The sequence below is a fragment of the Rhinatrema bivittatum genome, chromosome 13 (genome assembly GCF_901001135.1).
Source record: "Rhinatrema bivittatum chromosome 13, aRhiBiv1.1, whole genome shotgun sequence".
NCBI lineage: Eukaryota > Metazoa > Chordata > Amphibia > Gymnophiona > Rhinatrematidae > Rhinatrema > Rhinatrema bivittatum.
This window is the reverse complement of record NC_042627.1, coordinates 9,837,019-9,863,612: the sequence shown is the minus strand read 5'-3', so window position 1 is coordinate 9,863,612 and position 26,594 is coordinate 9,837,019. Positions and strand designations below refer to the sequence as shown.

General features: G+C 42.9%; 1 protein-coding gene across 1 annotated transcript in view; it reads left to right on the top strand.

The window, feature by feature from the left end:
* Window positions 1-798: 798 nt before the first annotated feature.
* The window catches only part of KTI12 (KTI12 chromatin associated homolog), a 57,053-nt gene continuing 31,257 nt past the window's right edge, over window positions 799-26,594 (top strand). The window contains exons 1-3 of the mRNA XM_029575956.1: window positions 799-1,018; window positions 11,975-12,026; window positions 19,742-19,794. Coding sequence (XP_029431816.1) covers window positions 865-1,018; window positions 11,975-12,026; window positions 19,742-19,794 — 259 coding nt within the window. The 5' untranslated portion in view covers window positions 799-864. The remainder of the gene's footprint in view (window positions 1,019-11,974; window positions 12,027-19,741; window positions 19,795-26,594) is intronic.

Sequence of the window (26,594 nt, the reverse complement as noted above, 5' to 3'; positions counted from 1 at the left end):
CCAAAAAATGAAAATGTGCAATGTGCTGACAGAGAGTTTCTCAATGTCCTAATTACAGCTGTATTGCAGACTGTAAGTAAACCCGTCATGAAGCAGGGAATTCTGGTACATGAAGTCCTTTGTCAGGTTGAAGCGTTCAGACCCCTTCAGTACTAGAGAGGGAAGCTAAGTCAATTGATCATATTTTGGTATTTTGCATAATTCCGCATTCTGTAAAACGTGTACCTGTAAAAAAAAAGGCTAGGTCATCAGTAAAAACCTGGCAAACTATCAATAAATATTTTTTTCATGAGCTGACAATTTTGGCAAGCGGGTGTGAGAGTTATACCTGATGCACTAAAGCTGCGGGAGCCACCTGTCATTACCGCAGCAGGCACCGCTCCAGCCTACAAAGCAAAAAAGCACCGCCGGCATTCCTACTTTCACATCCTAACTGAAGGAAAATGCAATTTCAAATTTAGGGAAAAAAAAGTTTATTAAGTGCAATGTTTAGCCCCTGAACGATGGCATTCAGGATGAGATGAAACAGGAATGTCATGTAACAGGACCCTAATTCCCAGCCAGGGATGAAAGAAGAAGGCGATTTCCAGATAAAGTAACGAATACGATTTCCCAGTTTCTTTTAACTTTAGTGAGGTCAGCAGAATAAAATGAAATGCATTAAAGACAAAGGCGGGCTACTGATTATCTCTCACACATGGGCCGTAAGGTTTTTTTTGTTTACTACTTTGCCCTGGCTTGAGTTTCGTTTCCCAGGGCAACGGCTGGGTCATCCCGCAGCACGTGACCAGAAGTGGCCGTGTGACGCGGCAGTGTTGTTCTTCCGGGTGCGAGTGGTCGGTGTGCACGCGCGCGGCGGCGGCGATGCCCCTGGTGGTGCTGTGCGGGCTGCCTTGCAGCGGCAAAAGCCGGAGAGCGCACGAGCTGAGAGAGCACCTAGCGGAGGGCGGCAGCGGAAGGAAGGTGCACGTGGTGAGCGAGGAGGCGCTCGGGGTGCAGCGGAACGCGGTGTACGCAGGTACCGCGCGCGCGCCGCGTCACGTGATTACTGCACGGCTCTCAGACCAGTGCCGGGGGTTCCCTGAAGGGAAAAAGACGTTCCAAGCCAGAGTATTAATTGTCAGGGGGCACGAGACAATCCTACCCAGAGTATTAACCGTCAGGGGCATCTCGAGGGGAAAGAGACACCTCTTTCCAGGACACCTGGGGGAGGGGGGGGACGAGTCCCCCAGAGCTCTAACCGCCAGGGCCACCCTGAAGGGAAATAGAGAGACGCCTACCCCGAGAAGAGGGGTGTGGAGGGAGAATGAGGAGAGCAAGAGACACCCCCTCTTACACAAGGGGCACCCTGAGGTAGGGAAACAAGAAAGAACCCTCTCTTACCCAGAGTATCAACTGCCAGGGAACAGCCTGAGGGGGGATGAAGGACACCCTGAGCTGAGGACATAGCTCCTCCTCAGCACCGCACTAACCATTGATGATACACAGCTCCTCCTAAACGTGGTGCTCACCTCTTGTAACCAGGGCCTGTTGTTGGGCAAATAGCTCCCTGGGCGAACATTGACCTTTCCTAGAGACATTATATCCCTCTTCTGCCCCTTACCTCTATAATGCTTCTTCCTTTCTCTTCCCTCAAGCATTCTCTCCTTGCTCCTTTTCCCTTCCTATGCCCATTCTCACCCACTTATCTCCCACCTTCTCCTTTCCTCTATCCACTAGTTTCTGTGTAGGTATCTGAAGCAACATCTCACACCATCTGTTTTCCCAGTAGGAAGTGTACTGGTGTTATAGGACCCAGTGTAATATTTGCAGTGCTGACTTTCATATGTAGGATTTTTGTTGTTTGAGTTGTGGGTGTTAGTGCTGTTTTGGTACGGCAGGTTTGCTTATATAGCAATGTTTCCCAGTGTGCCATGGGGTGGGGCCGCCATTGACAGTTTTTGCCCATGGCGCCATTTGCCCTAGAACTGGCCCTTGATGCCCGTGGAGGTGAATGCAATGGTTAGGAATGTAACTATTTGCTATACGCATTCTGATTGGTAATGAGACTGAACTGAGAGGTACACAGGTGCATTGTCTTGGTGAAGGGAGAGATAACCAGAGCCATAAACATATGTAACACTGTAAGATTAATCTCGCTTCTGAAAGCCTGAGGAAATTAAAAGGTCATGGGATAGAAAGGCAATGTTCTATTGTGGCTTGGGAACTGGTTAAAAGATAGAAAACTGAGAGTAGGGCTAAATGGTCAATTTTCTCATTGGAGAAAGGTGACTAGCGGAGTGCCCCAGAGATCTGGCCTGGGACTGTTGCTGTTTAACATATTTGTAAATGACCTAAAGATGGGATTAACAAGTGAAATGGTCAGATTTGCTGATGATACAGAGCAGCATATAGAGACACTCTTCTTGTCCCACACTCCAAAACCTCTCTAAGTAAACGAGCTATGTCCACTGCAGGTCCTGCACAATGGAACTCTCTTCCTCCAGAACTACGGTTGGAACAATGCCCGATCACTTTTAAAAAAAGACTAAAAACTTGGCTATTCGAACAAGCATTCCATTTATATTAATGACGTACCTCCATCATCTCTGTTTACCAGTCAACAAGCTAATCTTTCCAAACTATCTACTCAGACTATCCATAATTTAGCAACCCAACCCTACAGTCGACCTTGACAAGCTTACTCAGTGTACTCGGACCTTAAATTAATTCCAATACGTATCTTGATCCTCAGCCAGACTAGACTTGGCTCAATTATTTTATTCAATTCGTTATTGTTTTCGTTGCCCCCCATTTTATCTTATCCAAGTTCTACACCCTGTTCTGTGTAATCGCATTCTTACATGCGTTGTTTTTTTCCGTTATAATGTAAACCGAGATGATATGTAATGTCTTACATGAATCCCGGTATATAAAAATGTTAAATAAATAAATGATACAAAATTATTGAAAGTTGTTAAACCACAAGAGGACTATGAAAAATTGCAAGAAAAAATTGTGAGACTGGGAGATTGAGCATCCAAATAACAGATGGATGTGGACAAGTACAAAGTGATGCACATAGGGAAGAGGAACTCAAATTATAGTTTGACAATTGGCGGTCACCATCTAGCAAAAAGATATAGGCGTCATCGTGGATCATGTTTTTCCATGCGGGGTCAGACCAAGGGTCCTTCAAGCCTAGCATAATGTTTCCAGCAGTAGCCAATCCAGGTCATAAGTACCTGGCAAGATTCCTAAATTCAATAGAATTCATGCTGCTTATCCCAGGGACAGACAGACAGACAGATTTCCCTAAGTCCACCTTAATCATTTTTTATGGACCTTTCTTCCAAGAACTTGTCTAAATCTTTTTTAAAACCAGCTTCACTAACAGCTTTTACCACATCCTCCAGCAATGAGTTCTAGAGTTTAATTATGCATCGAGTAAAAAAGTATTCTCTGTTTTGTTCTCCATTCCTTTCCTAATAATTTCTAGCATTCTGTTTGCTTTCTTGGCCACCACTGCACACTGGGCAGAGGAGTTCAACATATTTTCTTATGTAGACCCGAAAACTCATGTATAAAATTACATCTTATGATTGATTATTCTTGCGTTGGTCCAATAATATATCACAGTTTTCTAAGACTCCACTAAGACAGTAAGATAGCTTTGTGATGTGTAGATTCTCTATTTACTGTCTCAAATATTTTAATTTAATCCAATAGTATAAAATTTCTGGGTTTCTAGCACACAAAAACAAGTCAGGACAACTAAAATTATTCAATAGCTGAGCCTTTGAGTACTTACAAGTGAATTTTAAGTGGCTGTTATACATAAGAATATAAAGAATGGCATGCTGGGTTAGACAAAGGTCCATTGAGCCTAGCATCCTGTCAACACTTTTTACAATACTGCTTCAGCATTTTTCTTATATTAACCTTCATTATCATTTAAATTTTTTTATTGGGGTTTTTTTTTTTTTTAAATATTTTTCTAGTTGAGCATTTTGGTGTTAAGCCAAGAGAATACTAAATAAATGACCAAGATTATTTTTATAGCTTGTTTTGAAATGTATTTAAATCTAAACTGTGATGTAAAATAAAGGCAATAAATACAGGAAATGTATTGCCATAAAACTCTTCTTGGCACTGATAAACATTTAGTAAAAGCTTCTAAGCCCAACATTACTTGCTGCTTGAACCTTGAGGTTCTCTTATGTGTTAGGGAAGTTTCTCTGTGAGTGTGTCACAACGAGTTATCGATTATAAACCAGGAAATATGTGACAAGTCAGAGCGGGAAAGATGCCAGTTTGTCATGGTAGTGGAATAAAACTGATGAATAAAAGATGACAAATTAGTTTAGCCAAGTGTTTAAAAGCAAATTAGCTGTGACTAGTGCCACAGGATCATTAGAGATTTACAACGCCAGTCACGTCCGAGTTGAACTTCTTCTTGTTTCCCAGAATTGTAGTATTGTTGGACAGGCCCATGTAATGTGGTCCAAATCACCTACTCTTCCCCACTCTCTCCAGCAGCACATGGAATTAGCCTTATTAACCTTATGCTTCTGAAAACAGAGTGAAATATGTGTGTCATGATTTTGTATTGCCTTTCAGTGAGTGAGGAAGGAATTGAAAGGGAAACCATCTGTTATCCAATTTCCTTTCCTCTTCACAGATTACAGCGATCAGTCCTGATACCTATTTGTCTTCATGTGTAGAGTCTACAGAGGATTACTAAGCTTGCTCTGGAAACTATAAAACTGGTCTCAGTGAAAAAGCTCAGCTATGGCAGTGTTAACTTTTTGTCTAATATATCATTTTCAGTTAACAAGAGGCAATTTAAAGTAATTATCATAAAATGGGTATCCCAGATAACGTTATTTAATTTTGGTGTTTAACTTTGTTTTTCAGTTGTTGAGTACAGGCTCCTAATTGGAGAGCTGACATCAACACCACCCAAATTGAACAATGACAGAATCCCATTATTATCCTGCACTACTAATTCCTTTTCCATATTCATCCACTGAGTACAAGGAGTAATCAGAACTTTCACAACTGAGACCCAAAAGATAAAAGTGGATATCATGATGTCCTTCTGATTCAATTTGTATTTACTTTAACTGAAATTGTATTCATTTTTCCTTGCTTAATAAATGTGGTATTTGGCTTCAGGGTTTGAAAAATTCCTCCAGGACTTCACTTGCCAGGGAAGAAATGTAGTCGCCTTGCATCCCCACCAATAATTTGATTTGAGGGGGTGAGTGCTGTGCAAGTGCACACCCCTCTATCTCATGTAGCTCTTTCTCTTCTCCATTTTCCTCCCCTACCCCACACCATGACGCTACTCACCTCCTCTCTCACCCCTCATTCTTTCTCATTTCCCTACCCCTGACTCCCTCTCTCCTCCTCCCTACAAACATAGAAGTGACGGCAGAAGAAGACCAAACAGCCCATCCAGTTTGCCCAGCAAGCTTTCACACCTATTTTTTTCATACTTATCTGTTACTCTGACCGCTGAGGTCAGGGCCCTTATTTGTAATTTATTGGTTCCAATTCCCTTCCACCCCCACCAACGATGCAGACAGCAGTGCTGGAGCTGCATCTAAGTGAAGTATCTAGCTAATTGGTTTGGGGTAGTAACCGCCGTAATAAGCAAGCTACACCCACGCTTGTTTACCCTGCCTGTGCAATTCAGTCCTTGTTGGTTGTCTGAATATAAATCCTCTTTACTTCATTCCTCCCTGCCGTTGAAGCAGTGAGCTGCGCTGGATATGTATTTCAAGTGAAGTATCAGGCTTAATTGATTCAGGGTAGTAACCACTGTAACAAGCAAGCTACACCCATGCTTATTTGTTTACCCAGACTATGTAATTCATTCCTTGTTGGTTATTGTCTGAATATAAATCATCTTTTCTTCATTCTCCCTGCCGTTGAAGCAGAGAGCTATGCTGGATATGTATTTCAAGTGAAGTATCAGGCTTATTTGGTTTGGGGTATGTGGGGGTTGGGTGTTTGGCTTCCCTGACAGATGGCACGCCACCTCAAAAGGTCAACATCTGTCCCATGTCTAAAACCTACTCGTAGCATAAAGAAACTGTTTTGCTCCGACCGCAGCAAGTTTTAGCAAGCAAACATACTTCCTGTCTATAGCTAACAGGAAGTCAGCAGGAAACATCTAGTGCAAGCTTTTCTGCAGCCCCAGAATAGCTCATGACCTACTTGCTTTTCACACCTAGATAGTTTAATACAAATGCCCATGACCAGCTAATGACCTCCCCCCTCCCTGCCTGAAGACTGACCGCTTGCACCTACTGCCCACTTGCACCCACGTAGTAAAAGGTCAGCATAAACACTTGTGGTGGAAAACATTGTAGCAGGAAAATATGTGACGTATGTATCATATCAAATACTATGAGATCATTTACAATAAAAGAGCAGCCTTCCCAAAAGCCTGGGAGAGCACGCTTCACCCTGAAGACCGTCTGAGGTGTTTTCATTGCGACAGGGGTAGTAACCGCCGTAACAAGCAAGCTTGATGGACCTTTGATCTGACCCAGCATTGCGCTTGTTATGGCTTTATGTTGTTCTTTAAAAAATGTGAGGCTGTATAAAGGAGAAAATCGGGTATAATAACTTCTGTATTTAATTGGGCATAAATAAATGTTTCTCAATGGAGGAAGAAATTGCAAGTGAGGTACAGAATCTAGTGCAGACATTTCTTTGGAAGAGGGACCCCCCCCCCCCCCCCCAACCCAAGTTCTGCTGTTTCTGTCTCCTGAATGGGAAGGTGTCCTTTCTCTGTATTCCGTCTCTTAATCTGATCACCGATAGTGACGGATCTTGTCTAGGATGCCCTCCCAGCATCTCATGTCATCATCTTTTCATATCCCTTCTCAAGACTTGTCTCTCTTTCTGTCCTGATTTGTTCACATTATATATGATTGTTAAGAAATGTGGGATATATTTGTATAAAAGGCCATAATGAACTTATATTGTTCTTTTGACTTTATAACAAAAAAAATACAGTGATTCTATTATAATTTACATTTTGTTTCTGATCTGGCAGTTTTCTTCTGGGCTTCCAGCTCAGTCGGTACGGGTTCTGTTGCGCTGTGGTGCCATGATTCTTCATTCAGAAATACTTATGATTTTTTTTTTTAATTATTTTATAACTTCTTCCTGTCTGAGCTATTGCAGTAACCATCTTTAGCCATGGGCCTCAAACAGTGGCTTCTTCCAAAACCTGGTTATACTTGCACCCAGCGTCCAGTCAGTAGGTGTTACTGTTGAGAGTTGATGGAGATTCCCTCACGCCCAGGAGTTGTGAGCACAGCATCCCAGCCACAGCCTTTATGAGAGCCAAAGCTGGAATAATCCACTTGCAGCAATAGACAAGTAACATTTTACACCATCAGATCTGATATTTTTTCCTGCGCTGACTGGCCATCTCTTTGCTACTGCGGTATGGCTGCTAAGCTTGTTATACATCTAGTCCATCTTTCCACCGTTAGCCTACTACATCACATGATTGATCGGTTTTACTGAAATTGGGAATATCCCAGCGATACCTCGCAGGAGCTGGTTCCCTTAGCAGTGTTGCTCCAAATATCTGCTGCGGCACAGATGGGTGTGAAAACAACAAAGACTCCAATGAACCCTGTCCTTGCAGAATCCAGGTATCATACCATTTAAATGAATAATTAGATTACTGCAGTGTTCAAGTCTGCCAAATTAAAAAAAAAAAAATGTATGGACTGCTGTCACTTACTGTGTTACTATGATTTTTCTTCACGTTACTCAAGAAATTAAACTGAAAAGTATAAACTGTCTGGCTAGTCCTGCAGACTTCTGCTGGCAAAAATTTCTTCAGAAGCAGTTGGACGCATCTGGATGCTAAGCTTGGGCTTCATGCAGAATAGTCTATTGCGCGTTGGTCTATGGTGATAGAACAGCATCCTTAGCTGGAAAGATGGCTTGAAATTGGCTGAACTAAACCTTAATCTAACAGTCTTGGTGGGTAAACAACTAAATGAAAAATAAAATACATTTCTCTCCTTTCTTTCCTTGGTGTAATTGTCCTTGTCATGAATAAGTAGTTACTCAGACATTGGACCGACATCTTACTGAGCCAGAGTTGTGTTGCTAAGGAACCTGGTCAGAGTGTGAAATCCTCATTAGAGAGTGAGATGGTAATGTAGCAAGTGGGCTTTGGAGAGTTAAGCTCTGTGTTGAGGTGACAACACCGAGAAGGGATTTGCCTGACAACTTGATCCCTTTTCTTTCCAGGGTTACAAATGTGAGGAGGAGTGGCAGAACATCTTGCATTCCCAAAGCTATGAATACATAGCAGGAGAGATTCTTTTATTTTACTGTCTTCTCTGCTTGTTTATTTTGTCCAGCAGCTTCCTCGTGGCACAGTCAGAACCTGCCCTAACAGGGGCTGTGGCACTGTGAGCCTTAGTTTGCAGCTGGCCAGACATCATGAATTTGTTTATATTCTCACATTTTTTTTTTATCATCTTTTAGGAAAACAAAACATCAAAAAATGTACAACAACAAAATAAAACCATGCAAACACATGAATCCATTCCAAATTACCAGCCATTACTGGATATACGTGTTTTCAGCAGATAGTGCAGAGAGGTTCCTATTTTATGGATACAAAATAACTTTTTTTTTTTGTTTGTTTTGCTTTTCCACTACCAGCAGCTTTTACTTATAGATTAAAAGAACCACATTTCACCAGACCTTCCTGTAATTTGGGAACAATTCTTCCAATTATTTAGAATCACTTTCAGCGCTAATCTTAATAACAAACCAAGCAGTTTCTTCTTCGATTATAGTTAATACAGACGAAGTAACTGACTTCCAAATCACAAGTTTGACATGAGGGTGCACACACTCTTTTCACACATACTTTCTCAATATCTCTGAATAGCTGAACACTTATCCAGTATAGGAGGAAAAGTTCCCAGTTCAGGTTTGGGAAACCCTGCCCTAGAAAAAAGGCAAGACAGTGAGATATGATGCAGACATTTAAATACTTGAAAGATATTAATGCACAGAAAGCCAAGCTTTTTCAATGGAAAGGAAGATGTAAAACTAGGGGTCACAATATGAAGCTCCAAGGGGATAGATTTAGGAAAAAAGTCGAGAGAGTTTTTCACAGAGATGGTGCTTGTAATGCCCTCCTGGAGGTGGTGATGACAAGACAGTGACAGACCTCAAAAAAAGCATGGGATAGACACAGCAAGAGAATGCTCAGTTCCTTCATTACCAATGTTCGCAGTTTGGGGCAGCAGTAATAGGGCTGCATTGTGCTTCCTGGAAGGCTTGGTGTAAATCTGGACAGAGCAAAACTTGCAACCCTAAAGGGGGACGCAACGGGTTGGATTTCATGTGGAAATTTGATCTGCTTTTTGTAGATGTGCATAAAATCATTGCTGGGCAGACTAGATAGGATCAAGTTTGGTCTTTATCTGCCGTAATTTACTATGTTTAATTAATTTGCTGTAGCACTTCTTCAGGATTTAGTGCATGGCAGCAGCCAAGAAAGTAAATATAATGTTAGGATTTAGCAGCCCTCAGGGATCCGCGAAAACCTACGCCAAGAAGAGGCCCGACAAACCCCATGTGAAAGACCTCCAAACCCCTGTGAAAGGGAAGGCGAAAAGGTCGCTGGCAAACCTCAGCCTGCTGGCAGCTGAAGAGTGAAGCGGGCCACCATCTCATCCCTTTTTGCTGGCAGCTGAAGATTGCAGGAGGCTGCTGGCTCACCCGATCCTGCAGGTGACCAAAGAATGTAGGAGGCAGTGGGGCCACTGGCTCACTCCATCCCGCCAGCAGCCCGAGTGAGAAGGAGGCTGCTGGACCCCTCTCCTCTTGCAGATTCCAGAACAAAAAGAAGGAGCAGCCTAGATAAGAGAGAGGGTGTGTGAGCATGAATGCTTGTGTGAATTAGAGAGAGGGAGTTTGTATGTGTGTGTGTATGAGAGAACATGTGTATTAGAGAACGTGTGTATGAGAGAGGGAATGTGTATGTGGGTGTTTTTGAGAGAGTTGTGTATGAGAGAGCGTATTTGAGCATGTATGTGCGTAAGAGAGCATGTATATATGAGGGAGGGTGTTTGTGAGAGGAAGAGCCTATGTGTATAAGAGATGGAATGTGTGTGTGAGAGATACCATGTGCGATGACAGAGAGGAAGGGTGTATCCTTAGGCAATTTCATTGAAATTGCCTAATTCGGGAAAAATGATTGCACATCCCTATAAAATAATGAGCAGAATAGAACAGGTGAACACAGATTGGTTGTTTGCTCTTTCAAAAAGTATAAAGACTAGGAGACGTGCAATGAAGTTACTAAGTAGTACATTAAACTCAATGTATAAGCTCTAGAATTCATTGCTAGAGGACGAGGTGAAAGCTGTTGGTGTAGCTGGGTTTAAAAATAGTTTGGACAAGCTTGTGGAGGAAAAGTCCATAAACTATTATTAAGGTGGACTTGGGGAAATCCACTGCTTGTCCCTGGGATAAGCAGCATGAAATTTACATTTTGGGAACTTGTCAGGTACTTGTGACCTAGATTGGCCACTATTGGAAACAGGATATTGGGCTTGATGGACTTTTGGACTGACCCAATATGGCAGATCTTATGTTCACATTGATTTGTTTCAATTCCTCTGAATCATCACCTACAAAGCATGGTTCTAGGGTGTGCATGCCCCCATCCTTCACAGTAGAGACTGAAACCAAGACTTGATTTTGTTTTTCTGCTATGGCCTTTTTCCCCTCTCATCATCTAAGGCCCTAACTGATTCCCTCTCAGATTTCCTGCTTTTAATGGAAAAGCTTTTATTTTTCATTTTTTGCCTCCTTGGCGAGTCTCTCCTCAAATTCCCTCTTAACCTGCTTCATTAGTATTATACATCTAGATGCCCATGTCTTATCTGCCTTCCTATTTGACTTGTGCTGCCTGCTTTCCGTTTTTTAAAGGCTGCACCTCTTTCATAGCACCGTTTAGCCATTGTAGCGGGTGTTTATTATTTCAGTCGTTTTCAGCGACAGGTGGAATTCAGCATTGTTATTCTTTTGCTGTTGTGCCTGCCATAATATACTTTTTAAAGATTTTCTGTTTCAAGTACTACTGAAAAAAAGTAGCGCAGTTTCTGTGTTAGTCCACTCGAATGCCTAAAAATAAAGGTTAACAAGTAATGTGAAACCTTTTTATTGGACTGGTAAGGAGATGGTATGACGTTAGTCCAATAAAAAGTTATTACAGTCTTATTTTGTGTTTGTTAACCTTTATTTTCATGCATTAGTAATGAGGCAGCTGTCAGCTGATGTTACTTTTACCAGAAAAATAGACCTCTTAAAACATCAGTGAAATAGGGCAGTGGCTCACAAACTGAGTTAGGACCCGCCGCTAGCGACAGGCATTTTATATGCTGTGGATTTTTCCCATAAATTTTCTGTAATCAGCCTCTCCGGGGAAATTCTGGTCTGCACAGCTTTTCAGAAACCTGGAAGTACCAGTCATCACCGAACCCTCCAGCACATGCAGAGCTTTCAGTCAACTCTGGGTTTCAACGTTAAGCAAACTAGAAGAAAACTTGTGCAGATTTAGAAATTAGAATTTTAAAAAAAGCTTTTTTTTTTCCCTTAGGTATGGTAGTACCTTATGCTTAAGGTGAGCTTTCTGTGATTCTGCCAGAGACCATGCATGAAGGGTGGGGCAAAAGCAAAATAGCCATTTAATGTTATTAACTTCTTTTGTGTTCTTAAAAAATTGTAACTAATGTTGCTGCTGATGATGCTATGATAGCCAGAGCTGATTAATTCTGTCACCAAAAGCCCGGTGTATTCCTCCCACAGTACTGAAACAGTGTTTACGTGCTCCTTGATCAGCATCTGCCTCATCATCAGGAGCATTTGTCAGCAATCCTCTTCAGCAGGTTATCTTCAGTAACTGTGTTTTGTATTTTACAAACAGATTCTCGAAAAGAGAAAGAATTAAGAGGCACACTGAGAGCCGAAGTAGAAAGGTAAGATACCATTTTATATTCCTCTTGCACTTAACATGATATACCCCTCCCTGGAGGCATATTATTTAGGTGTGTCTACTGGCGATGTTATGAGGAGTCAGTGCTACATACAGTTCTCCTTGCTGGGCTCACTGAAGGCATGTTAATTGAGCCTCCCTTGGGGGGTGAGGCAGATTGTGCATGTGTGTGGGTCTCTTGGCGGGAGGGGGAGAGCAAGATGCACCCACCTTTGGGTCTTTTAGATGTGCAGAGATCCGTTGCATATGTAGGTCTCCCTGTGGTCAGGGGACTGCACAGGTGGCAAATAGATAGGATGGTCTTGGGGTTGAGAGTTTGCGAATGTGAGTCTCTTCAGGTTGTGGATGCATGTGTGCTTGGAGGAGAGTGTGGTTGCTTGTGAGCGTGGGCAGGTTTCCCTGGTCAATGGAAGGGGAGGAGGTCAGATTCCTGCAGACATGCGGTGGCCCAAAGAGGAAATTTCCTCTTTAATTTCTGCCATACTTTGCAGCAGCTCTCGCTTGTTATTTTTTAAGTCTTTTCGTAGCTCGCAAAACCACTCTCTAAATTCCTCTCTAGTTGGTAGTTCTGTGGCAGCTGGGGATGTTGTATCTGTGGAATCTAGGCCTAGTTCAGCTTCTTCGGGCCTATCCGCACTGCTATCCTCTTCATCCAGTGCCTCGTCTTTTCGATAGGAGACATTTTGAAAATCAACCATTTTTCACTTTGCAGCCATAGTCACTTCTTCCGTGTAGATAGCCCAAAAGAGGGGATATAGATAAAGTTTGGATGCTTTGATGCTGGTATATTCGCCGGGAGGATGAGGAGCTTCGCAATTAGGCTGCTGTCACCATCGGTGACGTCACTTCCTCCATGTCAGCAGGGTTTTAAGGGTCGGGGCTAACAGGAAAAGGGAGACTATTAAACTAGTGGGGTTTTGGAAGTCCTATTCCTTATCTGGCCGAACTGGGATCGAACTGGTGAAATTGGCAATGGCATGGACACGTGCCCCTTTTAAAATCCTCCCACTGATGCGGTGGTCGTGGGATTTGCGTGCACATGTGTGTACCCATTTAAAATTGCGCGTACGTGTGTGCGCTCAACCTGTTTTATAACGGGTGCATATACTCGCATATGTAAAATAGACGCATCCATGGGTATGAGCCAACAAATACGCACATGCGCACCCGCTTGCCTGTTTAAAAGTTACTATTTTAGGTTTTTGTAGCCCAAATGCATTTTTTAGCATTACATTTTAGCTGCCAGAATCTAGACCATTCCTCAAGCTTCACTGGATTCCTTCTCGAATTTTCCACACCTTCCTTGTTATCTACCCTGTTGCAAATTTTGGTATCCGTAAAAAAGACAAACCTTTCCTGAAAGCTCTTCTACCATATCGTTTGCAAAAATTTTAAAAGGAATCGATCCAAGGACAATTCCTGTAGCACACCGCTTGTAATGCCCCTTTCCTCAGATTGAACTCTATTTACCACTATTCTTTGCTGCCTTCCATTCAACCAGCTTCTAACCCATTCAGTCACTTTAGGTGCTCTGTTTATTTATAAGTCACTTATATGCAGAACCATGTAAAAGGCCTTACAGAAATCCAAGTAAACTACATCTAGTGCTCTCTCTTGATCCAACACTCTGGTCTCACAATCAAAGACATGGATCAGATTCATCTGAAACAGCAATAAAATAGGTTAGTTATTGTATTAAGGACCGTTTATAGTACTGCTCCTTTAAAAGGAAATTATCCCCTCTGTACACTGTACAAGAAGTATACCTGACAAATAGCAGTACTCTCCCATTATCAATGAAATATTTTACTGGTCAGTTGTTGTTTTTTAATTTTTAAAGAACACTCCAGCTATTCCCATCATTGCTTGGGAGCATTGCTTCTGGTGCTTAAAGGCTTTCACTAATAATGACTTTTAGTAACACATTGACTTGGTGCTTGTGTTTGGTATGTGTACTTCAGCACTGCACTGTAGTAGAGACAGGTTTCTTTTAACAACTAGGCACATCGAAAGGTTGCTGCACATTTACAAAGCTGTAATGTTCCCTATGGGTCTTTTAATAACGCTAGATATTGTGTAGAAAAGTTGGACTCAAGGAAGGCTAGCTTCCCTGTGCTCTGTCTTCATTTCTCTACAGTTCTTCAAGTAAAGGCAAGGAAAAGTAAAGTAATGGTTGATGTATGGTTTGGAAGTCATTTCTGACAGCGGTGAGGCTGGGAAGTTACCTGTGTGTGTGATAGAAAGATGGCCCAGTGCACTCAGCCTTGTTTGGTGAAGCATTACAGATGCTCAGCATCTGCTCAGAGCTGAAAGGGGAAGCTGTCCTCCTTGGTATTGTGGTGTTGCATAGACTGAACATTTGGCAGCTGGCTCTGAGGCATTAGTTGCAGAAGCCTGGGGGTATTGTGCTGGAGGGAATAGATGTACTCTGTCTTGACTCACATCACCGGTTACTGCAGCTTTGCTCTGCAGATGCTGTGAGTGCCAGGCAAGGACTTCTAAAAAGGGTTCTGGGCTCTGCGTGCAAGTTTTCTGTTGTGCTGTTCTGTGTTTTGTTTGGTTGTAAGTTGTTGTGTTTTTAATATTACACCTTTTGTGGCACTTCAGAGCAGATTACATTCCGGCACCAGAGACTTGGAACAAATTCTCTTTCTTTAAAGTATCTTCCAAGGACACTGGGGATTGGTAAAATGGGGCTTTGAGAACTATTGCTGTTTAACAGCTGGGATAAACCACATAGGGAGTGTAAACTGAAGCATTGGTCTGAGTCTCTGATGCTCGTTTACATACTGCTGCTGCTGCACCGCGGCTATAAATAAGGACCATGATTACTGAACTTCCACCTTTTCATGAGAAACACAAATCTCCCACCCACCCCCATCCCAAAGGATAAAGGAAATGCAAAGCTAACTAGGTAGCAATAAATTTCACTGGGGTTATTCAAAATTGGGATGTTGGCCTCTGATTCTTCCTCTTTCTGTCTCGTTTGGCCTTTCTTTCTTAGTTGTGGAAAATATTCTTATAGATGTTCGCAGTAATGGCAGACTGCTTTGTTCAGGCATAGTGGTCCTCTGTGTTGTGACTAAATCTAATAATATAAAAGGAATATTCAGAAATAACATTGGCTTAGCAGAACGATTTTTATGTTTTGGCCCAGGCAGTTTCCTTCTAATCTTTTGGGCTTCAGCTCAGTTGGGCCTGGCCTCGGCTACAGAACCCTGAACCCTGAGTATTTATCCCTTTTATATTACCCTCCCAACTCAGCCCTGCTGTCCTGGTAACAGTTCTTAGTCAAGGTAGATCCTAAGTCTAGACATGGTCATTGAGAGATGGCCTGACTCCCTCATCCCCACCCTGTTCAAAGGGCTGTGCACACTGCTTCCACCGCATCCCCAGTCTACCCAAGGAGCAGTCCTGGCCCAGGAGTTGAACTCAGCACTGCTGCTAGCTGGCCCCCAAGAATTATTTTTTTTTAGTGGTTTTTCACTTTTCGGTTATGCCTGACCGGACAGCGTTCCTTTAAATTCAACTTGTGCATTTCTTAAAGCCGCAGGGCCTGCTAGAGAGATTTTCAGTAACGTTTTAGAATCTACTTCCCAGACTCCACTCCACTCACACACCCATACACTCGCAAGTTTTCTCTGTTACCTTTCCTCTCCATTGCTTTAAAAATGTTCGGTTGTTTTTCTTTTCCCTGGTCAGTGCTCTTTAGCCAATAGAAACTCTCAAGGAGAAATGTGGTTAAGAACTAAAAACGCTGAGAAGTAATGTGTGCGTATATTTAGGTAAAATCTGTTTATTCATGTAACAAGGCATACAAGGTCAAACTGGCATGTAACAAACCAAGCAATGTACTAGATACATATCTCATTAAAGTGGGTCCTTAAAAATGATTTTTAAAGTATTTTCCTATTAATTCAGAACAATATGAGAGAAAATAGATAATTTAGCCCATTGCAGAAATAATCACTGTAAGCTTCATTCAAACTGGCAAAAACTAAGTAGTTACATGTCATGGCTGATGAGTCCTCATGATTAATGTTATTTTATCTCCAAAAAAAACCCTTTGAAAATTGCTCTCCCCCAATATGGTGAAAAAGGAAATGCTGGGGATGGGCCAGGCAAAATACACAGGGTTAGGACTCTCCATGTTACCAACCTGCTGTAGGAGTTTCAAAAGGGAAACTCTATGAGGAGAGACTGAAAATTGCCCTTGATATGCTGTAGTGTGTCTTGTTATTTCTGAAGGAGGCAATTTTCAGTATGACTGCACTGGGACAAAGGCAGTGCACACATTTTACCCACAAGCTTTGCACCAGTTTTGAAAGTAAACGTACAGGTGAACTTTTGCTTTGAAACTTGCTGCAGGCACAAAGCACGAATGTCGCTTGCACCTCCTTCTATGGGCAGATACCTACAATTCCTGAATGTAATCTACTTTGAAGTGCCAAAAGGCTGAATATAAAACAAAATAAAATACATTTTTGCTGGAAACATATGCACAAATACTTGGAAATGCAGTCTACATGCTCCCCTCCCCCCAAACCTACAGACACCCCTAGGAATCATCCTCTCATCCCTGCTAAAATCTCATGTGTGATTTTAGCCACACTACGGGAGGGCAATTTACAGACCCTTGATTATATGTAGATAAAACGCTTTCTATTTTCATGCATCGCTATAAAAATTGTCCTCAAAGTACAGTGTTTAAAAAAAAAAAAAATGTCCTGACGTCTTTAAAAATAAATAAATAAATTTTATTTTTTTTTAACTTGGCAATTGTAACATTCAGGTTGTGTACAATTGAAAATCTTTTGTATTAGAATATCTTAACCAAAGACCCATTTACCTTCGGAAATCTCTTTAAAGATTGCCCCTATTAGAGCAAAAGTGTGGTAATTCAGTGATGAGTTTGCTTCACAGATTTTTGGAGAAGTATATGAGTCTGGTAAGCTGTGGCTGGTGAGATTTATTTATTTAAAAGTTTCTATTGTGTCTATAACAGAAGATGTGCTAGATGGATTACAACAGTGGCAAAGTAATACAAACATTTAAAATGAAAATTAATTAAAAAAAATACAACAAAGTAAAAATAATTGTTACATAACAAAATACATTAATATTAAAAGCAAATAGAAGGAAACACTTGTACAAACAAATGTGCCTTAAGAAGCTCCCTAAATATCTTTCTCTTCATAAGCTCGCAATGCCCCAGGTAGGGCATTCCATAAGGTTGGCCCAGCAACCAAAAATGACCTACTGTGAGTTTCTTGTAATCTAGCATGATTAATAAAAGGAATCACTAAAAGATTCTTATCAGCAGAGCGTAAATTACGCCTTGGAGTGTACTGTTGCAATTGATCAGCCAGGTAAGAAGGACCATTTAATTTCAAAACCTTGAAAACAAATAATAGTTTAAACCTTAACCTAAAATTTACAGGGAGCCGGGGGTGGAGCCAAGATGGCGACCTGAGCAGTTGCACTGCGCCTTTTGCTCTAGCGTTTTTCCGCTGTATTTTTGCTCTTAGCTAAACAAAATGCCTCCTAAAAGAAAAGGAAGGGTTAGGTTATATTCCTCAATACCTACTCTTCCTGCAGGGCAAAAAAGATCCCACAGTGCGCCACTATACAGCGAAATTGGGGGCGAGAGAGCTGGCTGTTTGTACACATGGAGTGCGGACAGACTTCGGAGGAGGTAACTCTTAGCCCGTTAGATGAATGGCCACCTCCGGGAGACCTCGATGCCGCACTCGGGCTGGAGTCCCCGGAGATGGAGTCCATGCATTGCAGGGAGAGGGAGCTGCGTCGGTGGATATTCCTGCGCTGGTCTCCCCGAAGAGCGACGGGAGCATCTCCGGAGTTTTAGATCTGGAAGATGTGGAGGAGCAGGCGACTGGAGGAGGTGAGAGGCCTGTATCAAACCCCCTTCCCTTACCCGGAGAAAGTCTGATGTTTCAGAAACCCGAGGTGGCAACCTTGGACTCACTTTGGAACTTAACATCGTCCATGGCAAAATCCTTTGCGGATTATTCTCTGAAGATTAATTCCCTATCCCATCAATTTGAATTGATGAGTAAGAACAGTGAATTGCAAAGACTGGAAGCTTTAGAAAAAGTTTAAAAAATGAAGTACAACAAGTAAAAGCTGTGCAGAAAACTATCATTCAAGACAGTGGGACTATAAACAGAAAAATAGAAAACATCGAAAACGCATTGAGGCATTTGAATTTACATATCTTAAATTTTGCCAGGGTTGTGGGGGGAAATTCCTCGTATTACTGTTAAGCGTTATTTCCATGAAGTTTTCGAATATACAGAGATCAACCCCCCACCCCGGATAAAGTTTATTTTGTACCCACTCGGAACAAACTACAAATGCAAGATGCCACGAAGGATTTAGATAACTTGACTGATTTTCTTGAGTCATCAAGCTACGAAATTGCAGAAAGATCCACCCTGTTGATTTCATTTTTTAATGAAAAAGATTTGGGGGATGTTATGAGGTCATACTTTAAGAATGTTAATACTTTGTCTATGGGGTTAAAAATTAGGATCTTTCCTGACTTAACTAAGACAATACAATTGAAAAGGAAAGGTTTCCTGTGTTGCGCCAAAACACTGGCTTTGGGAGCTTCCTTTTTCTTAAGATTCCCTTGCAAATGTGTCGTTAAATATAATAGGGATAATTATATCTTTTTCCAACCAGAACAATTAGAAGTTTCTGTAAAGTCCAAGAAAGCTATGCTACAACTAAGTAGTATTTAGTAATGTTCATCAAAGTATGATGCAGAGTTATTAGGGAGCCTTGTTGTAAATATTTTATTTCCTGTAAATCTCTTCTAGTTTTCTATTTGCTTATCCACCCCCCACCTGAATTGTGGTCTAATGGGTAGTAAAGGTAGAAGAAAAATTGCTATGGAGGCTAATTTCATTAATCTGTAACTGATTTCTTTTTATTTCTGATTTGAAATACCCATGTTTCATTGCAAAGTGGATGCTTTGTTTGTTATTTGAAAATTGAATAAAAATAAAATAAAATTTACAGGGAACCAATGAAGTTCCTTAAGCCAAGGGGGTAGCATGGTCACATCACTTTTCCTTAAATATCAACCGAGCAGCTGAGTTTTGCAAGACCTGCATGGCTCTCAACAACACAACAAGCAGGCCAACAAAAAAGAGAATTACAATAGTCTACAATAGAGATGTGGCTCTTTCTTGACAGCATGGATTCTCGGTTAGCTTTGCTGCACAGTCCTAACCCTTCCAGAATCCCACATCACAATGACTGTGACAACACAAGAGCTGCTACTGCCTGCCTACCCATGTCCACTCCTGTATGTGCAAGGTGAAAGCTGCGAGAGATCCCTAGTACTGGCTCCTTGGTCGAGTAAATTAACTCTCTGTTGGGGAAGGTCATTATTCTTTTGGACATAATCTTTCCTTCCATTGCAGAATTGCCTCAATAGGCAGCATTTCCTTGGGTATTAATATTCTTGTCAGCGGAAAACACATTGCTTGCTTTGTTTTTATTTAAGTGGATACCTTTTCAGCAGTTCTCATATCTCCTTTTTTCTTTTCTTTGTAAGTTCCTATTGGCGGGGACCCCATCCTGTGTCTGTCTGATCTTTTGTTCATAGGCAGAAGATACTGAAAAAGATTTCATTCAGCATATATTAAATGTACCACATTTCTGTTACAGGAAGCTCAACAAGGAAGATGTGGTGATCTTGGATTCACTTAACTACATAAAAGGTGATCCCCTTTTCCTAACTCAGTTTTTTGAGTTAAATTAAGCTTATTAAGCTTTGTTTCCAAAGATACATTGTTGCATAGGTTGGTTGAAATAAGTGATTTGTCTCATCATACTATCTCCTGAATTATAACTCATGTTTGTAAATAGCTGCAGGGATCCAGATGATAAAAATGTATGGAGCTTAAGCAAGCTGGTTTGAAATGGATGTACAAGGTGCTCAGATCCCCCCTTTGTTTTCCTTTTTAGGCATGCAGGGAGCCAAGTGAATGTACCTATTGTGTTCTCCAAGTTTGTTTGTTCATCCATCCATATGCCTTTAGGGCCTTGTAAAGGGCCATTCATTTTCTATCTCCATATGGTCTCCTGGGGTTGGCATTTCAGTGTTTTGTGAGCCTTCTCTGAGGCCTAGGTGGTCAGGATAGAAGTGGTTTCCATGTGCCACTGTATTGAACTGGAAGACATTCCAGCCAATTGTGGTTTCAGGCCTGGAGAAGAGTTTTACATATCACAGGGGGGGGTCTTCGTCTACTAGCTTCTCTGAGTGTTCTCTTCTGCATATCCTGGGCTCTCAGTATTCAGCTTTCGTTTCTCCCCTTCCAGAATATCTTCTGTTTGGCTGCTGTCCATGACCTCTTGGTTTTTCATCATTTACTGTCTTCTTGTGTTTTGTGTGTCTCTGCCTTTTGTTAGAGCCCAGTATGTAACTGACTTGAGTGGGTCTGGATCCTGAGCCCCTCCTTGGGTCACCCTTTCTTTTCCGCATCAGTCTGCTTCCTTTTATTTTCCTATGCCCACATTTATTGTCCAGGAGCTGCTGTTGAGTTTTGATTTCCAAGCCCCCCATTGCCATCTGCTTTGCTTCTCTAGTACTGTCTGTATATTATGTCATAGGTGCACACACAGCAGATGAAGAGACAGATACACAGACAGAAACAGGGAAGTCAGACCAGGGAGATTGTCCTGCAGCTACTGGAGTTGGCAGGTAATCGCTAAGATGGTCTAGGTCCCGCTTCCATCTGGCACCATGCTCCTGTCGTCACCCAACATAGATATTCTGGCTGGTGGTGGTTGTGCAGTCAAGCTTGGTTTGGGTTTGACATATTGATGCTGGGTCTTGGACAGCAGGGCAAGAAGCTAATGCAGCTTGGCTAGAAGGGGAGAAATGCACCTCACCTGTGCTATGTGTGGCGCATGCTTTCCCACTTTTTTTTACATAAAGAGTCACAGTCAAGACATTTCTCCTCCAGGGACAGAATATGATCCAGACATTAGAGCATTCAAATAAAGGTCAAGAGAACGATTGGGATGTAAGTTCAAATTCTCTTTCCTGACAAACGTTGAGCATTGTTTTTTTCTTTCTTTGATTCAGAGGACCCTGATGAAATGGATTAATGATAATAACAGCCTTGCTTTTTCGTCCGTTATTGCTTTAAGGGGACAATTATCAATGGAATTCTCTCTGGGTAAATGGATGGGAACGAATGGAGAAAGACACCTTTGAAAATTCCTCCCCCTTTTTGGGGAAAAGGGATGGGGTTAGGATGGGCAGAAAAAGTACACAAAGGGATTTTATCTTGAAATTCCCACAGGTTGTTTCCCCCCACCCCCCTTTGCAAAATATGCAGGTGAAAATATCCCCAAGGCACCAGTGGCCTCTGGATTTTCAAAAGTAAAACCAGCAGGCCTGCAGGCACCATAGGGAGGCTGAAAATTGTCCTCTAAAAGCTTTCTTGCATCCCAAGCATCGGACGTGTGCCATCACTTCTCTAGAAGTGGTAGAATGCAAAAGTGAATTGGGACTAATTTATGGACTCCACTTTGGAAATGGTAGAGGGGGCACCAGTAAGTTGGGGTGAAGTGGGTTTTGGGGGGGCAGTTTTACATGCACAGTCATACATACAAACAGCATAGTTACCATCAGTGAAGATTTAATGTGATGAAAGGTGAAAGAAGAGTAGATTTTTACCACGTTCTCTATACCTAGCAAGCTAGGGTCATTTATAAAAATGCGTTGGGGCGTTATTGCGCACGTTAGGGCCCTAACATCTGTGATAATGCCGTAATGCACGAGATAAATACCACATCACGAAATGCATATGCAAATTTAAAATTAGAATGCGAGTGGGAGGAGTCTGGGCAGAGTAAATGGAAACAAAGGTCGGTTAACATGGTGTGCCAAAAAGTACCGCAGGCTATCGTGGGATTTAACCTCGGAAATAACTACACCCTTTTTTCTGTGGCGGTAGAGAGAACATGGTACAAACCTACTCTTCTTTCACCTTTCATCACTCCAAATCACATTAAATCTTCACTGTTGGGTAACTATGCTGTTCGTACGTATGTCTGTGCATGTAAAACTGCTCCCCAAAACCCACCTCACCCCAAGTTCATAATTACAGTGGTATAAAAAGTTAAAGTATAAGTGAGCCTCTACAGAGGCGCTCTCTCCTCCCCTCCCCCTCCCTCCTGAACCGGCATTTGCAATAAATACGGTAACGCACAGCTAACGCAGGCAAAATGCACAGAAAAAAGATGTAGTTATTGCCAGCGTTAAAAACCGCGTGTGTTATTTTATCGCACGCCAAGTTAACAGACCCTCATTTCCATTTACTCCGCCCAAACTCCTCCCTCTCGACTAATTTTAAATGTGCACACTCAATTTCGCGATGTGGTATTTATCTCGTGCGTTACAGCGCTATCGCGGGCGTTACGGCCCTAATGTGCGCGATAAAGCTCTTAACACATTTTGATAAATGACCCTGTAAGTTAGTACCCAAGGCAATGGGAGATGACTTGCCCAAGTTCACAATCAGTGTCCATAACAGAAGCAGAATTTGAACCCAGGTCGCCTGGTCCCCAGTCAATTATTTTTATCAGTAGGTTCTCCTTTAGCACCCTCCACTTCAACCCACAGACCCTGCCTATAAACACTGATTCATCTAAGTATATACATGTCCTCTGTGGGAGTCCTCAGATCTGAATATATTTACTCTTGCTGAGGCCAGCACAGGCCCATGCAAGCACTCCCATTACTTCCTAAGGGGAGAATTGAAGTTTTAAATATACTGACTGATGAAGGGAGTAGAACGCTTGAAAGCTGGTTGCAAATGGATTAAGTTTGTGCAGTAAAAAGGTATTGCCTACAACTTGATTATTGACCTTAATTTGTATGTAATCTGAAACATCAAATTAAAAACATTGATTTTTGTTAGATTTTTTTATCAGGCTGAGGCTTAGATTTCTTTTAATAGATAAATTAGGGTCTGATTTTCTGTTTTCAGTTATTTCACAGAGAGAATCGTTTCCATAATTAATGGCTTTCTTTTATTGACTCTTAGCATTTAATGAAATGTCTGCAGATAGAACTGCCGGGCTGTTCTAGAATGCAACTTAGAAAGAAATCAGTATGGAGATTTACTAGCTTATTGCTAAATATTAAGCAGCTAAGAGACATTTAATAAGACTTTGAATTTTGTAAGGGCTTTGTCTTATTTTCTGCACTGAAAGATAGATATAGCAAAAAATGCATAAATTACTGTAAAATATGAATGTATTTTTCTGCCAAACAGATGTACTGTGTATTTATTGGTTGGGTTTGGATCCAGAGATTTTGCTTCAGCAACATTCTTTTGAGGGAGGGGGAACAGGCATGGATTTCTAACCTTCGGCTCGATCCAGTAAGGCCGCGGTAAAAACAGTGAGGTAGTGTCAGGCGCACCCTTCCTCCCCGCACGCACAGTTCTCTTCACTAACTCCCCGATACTCTCCTCTAATCGCATGCAAATGCATGCCGCGGCTGTGAAGCGTTAGGGAAGGGTTATGCCCGCGCAACCCATTTTACTGTATAGGCGCTGTAACAGCGCCTATACAGTAACCTGGGTGCGCTGGTACCTGTCATTTCAAATGACATTTGAAATGACAGGCACCAGGAAGTGTAAAAAAGTTTAAAAAGTGTAAAAAACAAAAAACCTATGTGTTATATAAAAAAATAAAACAATTTTAAATACCTGTCGGAGGGCCGTGGGTCCCGGTGGGCGGCGGGCAGCCATCAGCGGCATCCGGTAGTCCCTTCTCCCTTCCTCCCTTCCTCCCCTGCCTGGATGAGCGCCAAAATCGCACGGGCGGGTCGGCAGCGGGGGGGGGGGGGGGGGGCAGCAGGATCCGGGAGCGGCGGGTAGGCAGCAGCGGGGTCCGGGGGGGCAGGGGCAGCGGCAGCGGGGGGGGGGGGGGCAAGCAGCGGGGGGGGCGGCAGCAGGATCCGGGAGCGGCGGGTAGGCAGCAGTGGGGTCCGGGGGGGTAGCGGCAGCGGCAGCATGTTCGATCGCGCAGGCAGGTAGGTGGCAAAGTAAAGATGGCCGCCTGCACGGGAAAATCGTGCAATTGGCCGCTGAAGACGTGACGTCACACCCCGTGACGCCAAACCCCGTGACGTCACGTCTTCAGCGGCCAATTGCACGATTTTCCCGTGCAGGCGGCCATCTTTACTTTGCCACCTACCTGCCTGCGCGATCGAACATGCTGCCGCTGCTGGCTCCCCGGATCTCGCTGCCACCCCTGGACCCCGCTGCTGCCTACCCGCCGCTCCCAGATCCTGCTGCCGCCCCCCCGCTGCCGCGCCCCCCCCCCCCACCCGCTGCCGCTGCCCCCCCGGACCCCGCTGCTGCCTACCCGCCGCCGACCCGCCCGTGCGATTTTGGCGCTCATCCAGGCAGGGGAGGGAGGGAGGAAGGGAGAAGGGACTACCGGATGCCGCTGATGGCTGCCCGCCGCCCACCGGGACCCACGGCCCTCCGACAGGTATTTAAAATTGTTTTATTTTTTTATATAACACACAGGTTTTTTGTTTTTTACACTTTTTACACTTACCATAGCAGGGCCCGAGCCTTGCTACTTTTTCGTTTGTTTTTTTTTGCCCTGGTCCCGTCCGGTCTCCTGCAGCCCCGTCCGGTCCGGACGGGGCTGCAGGAGACCGGACGGGACCAGGGCGGGTAAGCAATGTTTTTACCCTACACTACACTACACTACACTAACTCCTACTAGGGGGAGGCGGTAAACTAGCAGGTTAAGGCCGCGGCAGAACAGCGGGTTACGGAGGAGATAATATCAGCGCCCGTTACAGTATCGCAGGGGAATAGCTAATTCCTTCATTATACAGCTTTTTCGTTCATTTACATGCCGGGTGCGGAAAGGGTTATGCGTCTGTTTTCAGAAGCGATACGGACGCGTGAAACTGGAGACTGTATCGCCGAACTGCCTTGCGCGCCCGAATTGTGCGCTACGAGCACGTTACAGACGGGCAATCCTCGAGCGGACGATACTGGATCGAGCTGCTTGGGAGGTAATTGAGTGAAGTTCCATAGAGTGTTTGTTTGTTTTTCTCTTTTTCATTATAAAGAATAATTGCCCAAAATGTGGATAGTTTGGAAAAGGTTGAACTAGAGTGACTGATGCCTTCTTTCAGCAGCACTATTTAACTTGTGCATTTCATGTATTACTACTCCAGTACAATAGATTTGAAATACTTTTCTATCAGTTAAGCAGACTTGGGACAGATACATTGGGTAGTGATATTAAGAACAAGGAGGATAGGTGGCTGGTGATCAAATAAAGTCTGTAATGATAGGTATGCTAAGGAAAATAAAGGATTCAAGTTTATTAAAGTAGTGTGTGAGGATGGCTGAGCAGATCACCTTGACTGGAGCAGAAAACCACACTGGCTCCAGCCTTTTCAAATGCACTTTCACTTTAGTCATATAATCAATAACAACATAAAAGTGGACTGCCTACCTTAGCAGATTCACCTTACACACAGTATTGTAGACGGTCTTCCCTCTGGACAGTGTACATTCAGTCCCTTCTGGTTTGGTCAGAACAGTTTTACAGGAGCTGCCTCTCCTGGAGGCATAGGGGCCTCCTGATCTCAGCTGGGCTCATAAACAGGCAGATGCAGTATGGTGCGCTCAAACTGCTTTTCTGTGACCCTCCGACTTAATATCATAGCTATATTAAGTCGGAGGCCCCCCCCAAAAAAAAAAAATCTGCCCGCGGGTTGGAAAACAGATGCTCAATTTTGCCGGTGTCCGTTTTCCGAACCCGTGGCTGTCAGTGGGTTCTACAACCAATGCTGGTAAAATTAAGTGTCGGCTGTCAAACCCGCTGAAAGCCGCCGCTTCTGCCAGTAAGGAGGCGCTAGGGACGCGTTAGTGTCCCTAGCGACTCCTTATTAGCGCGGGCCCTCATTTGCATAGTGAATCGTGTGTCCAGGAGAGTGGCCTGGGCACGTGTTGGGAGAGCAGGCGTTCGCCTCGGAGTGCCGGCTCTCCCCTGCACTTTATCCTGCCCCAGGTGGTCCCGCCCTCAGGACTTTCCCTGCCCAGCAGGTTCCTGCTCACAGAGCTTTCTCCCTCTGGGATTTAAAGTGGACCAGGTATAAAGGGAAAAATAGGGCACTGTGTCACAGAGAGAAAACTGTAAGGTCAATATTCAACCTAACTGGATATAACTTATCTGGCTGAGTTACAAGGTATATTCAGTGGCATGGCTATGCATTCTCACTTATTTACTTTGCATTCTCACTTATTTACTTTGCATTCTCACTTATTTTTTTTCTTTTGAAAAGCAACTAGATCACAGGTATGCACATTAAGAAATAAAATTTCTTAATCTGCTATTTCAGTGGACCTCAGCTGAAATGAGACATAATATATGCCATAGGTGACATCACTTAACAAAATGTCTCTCCATGATCAATGCATCTTGTAGTAATGTCTTACATAAAATCTTGATATATAAAAATATA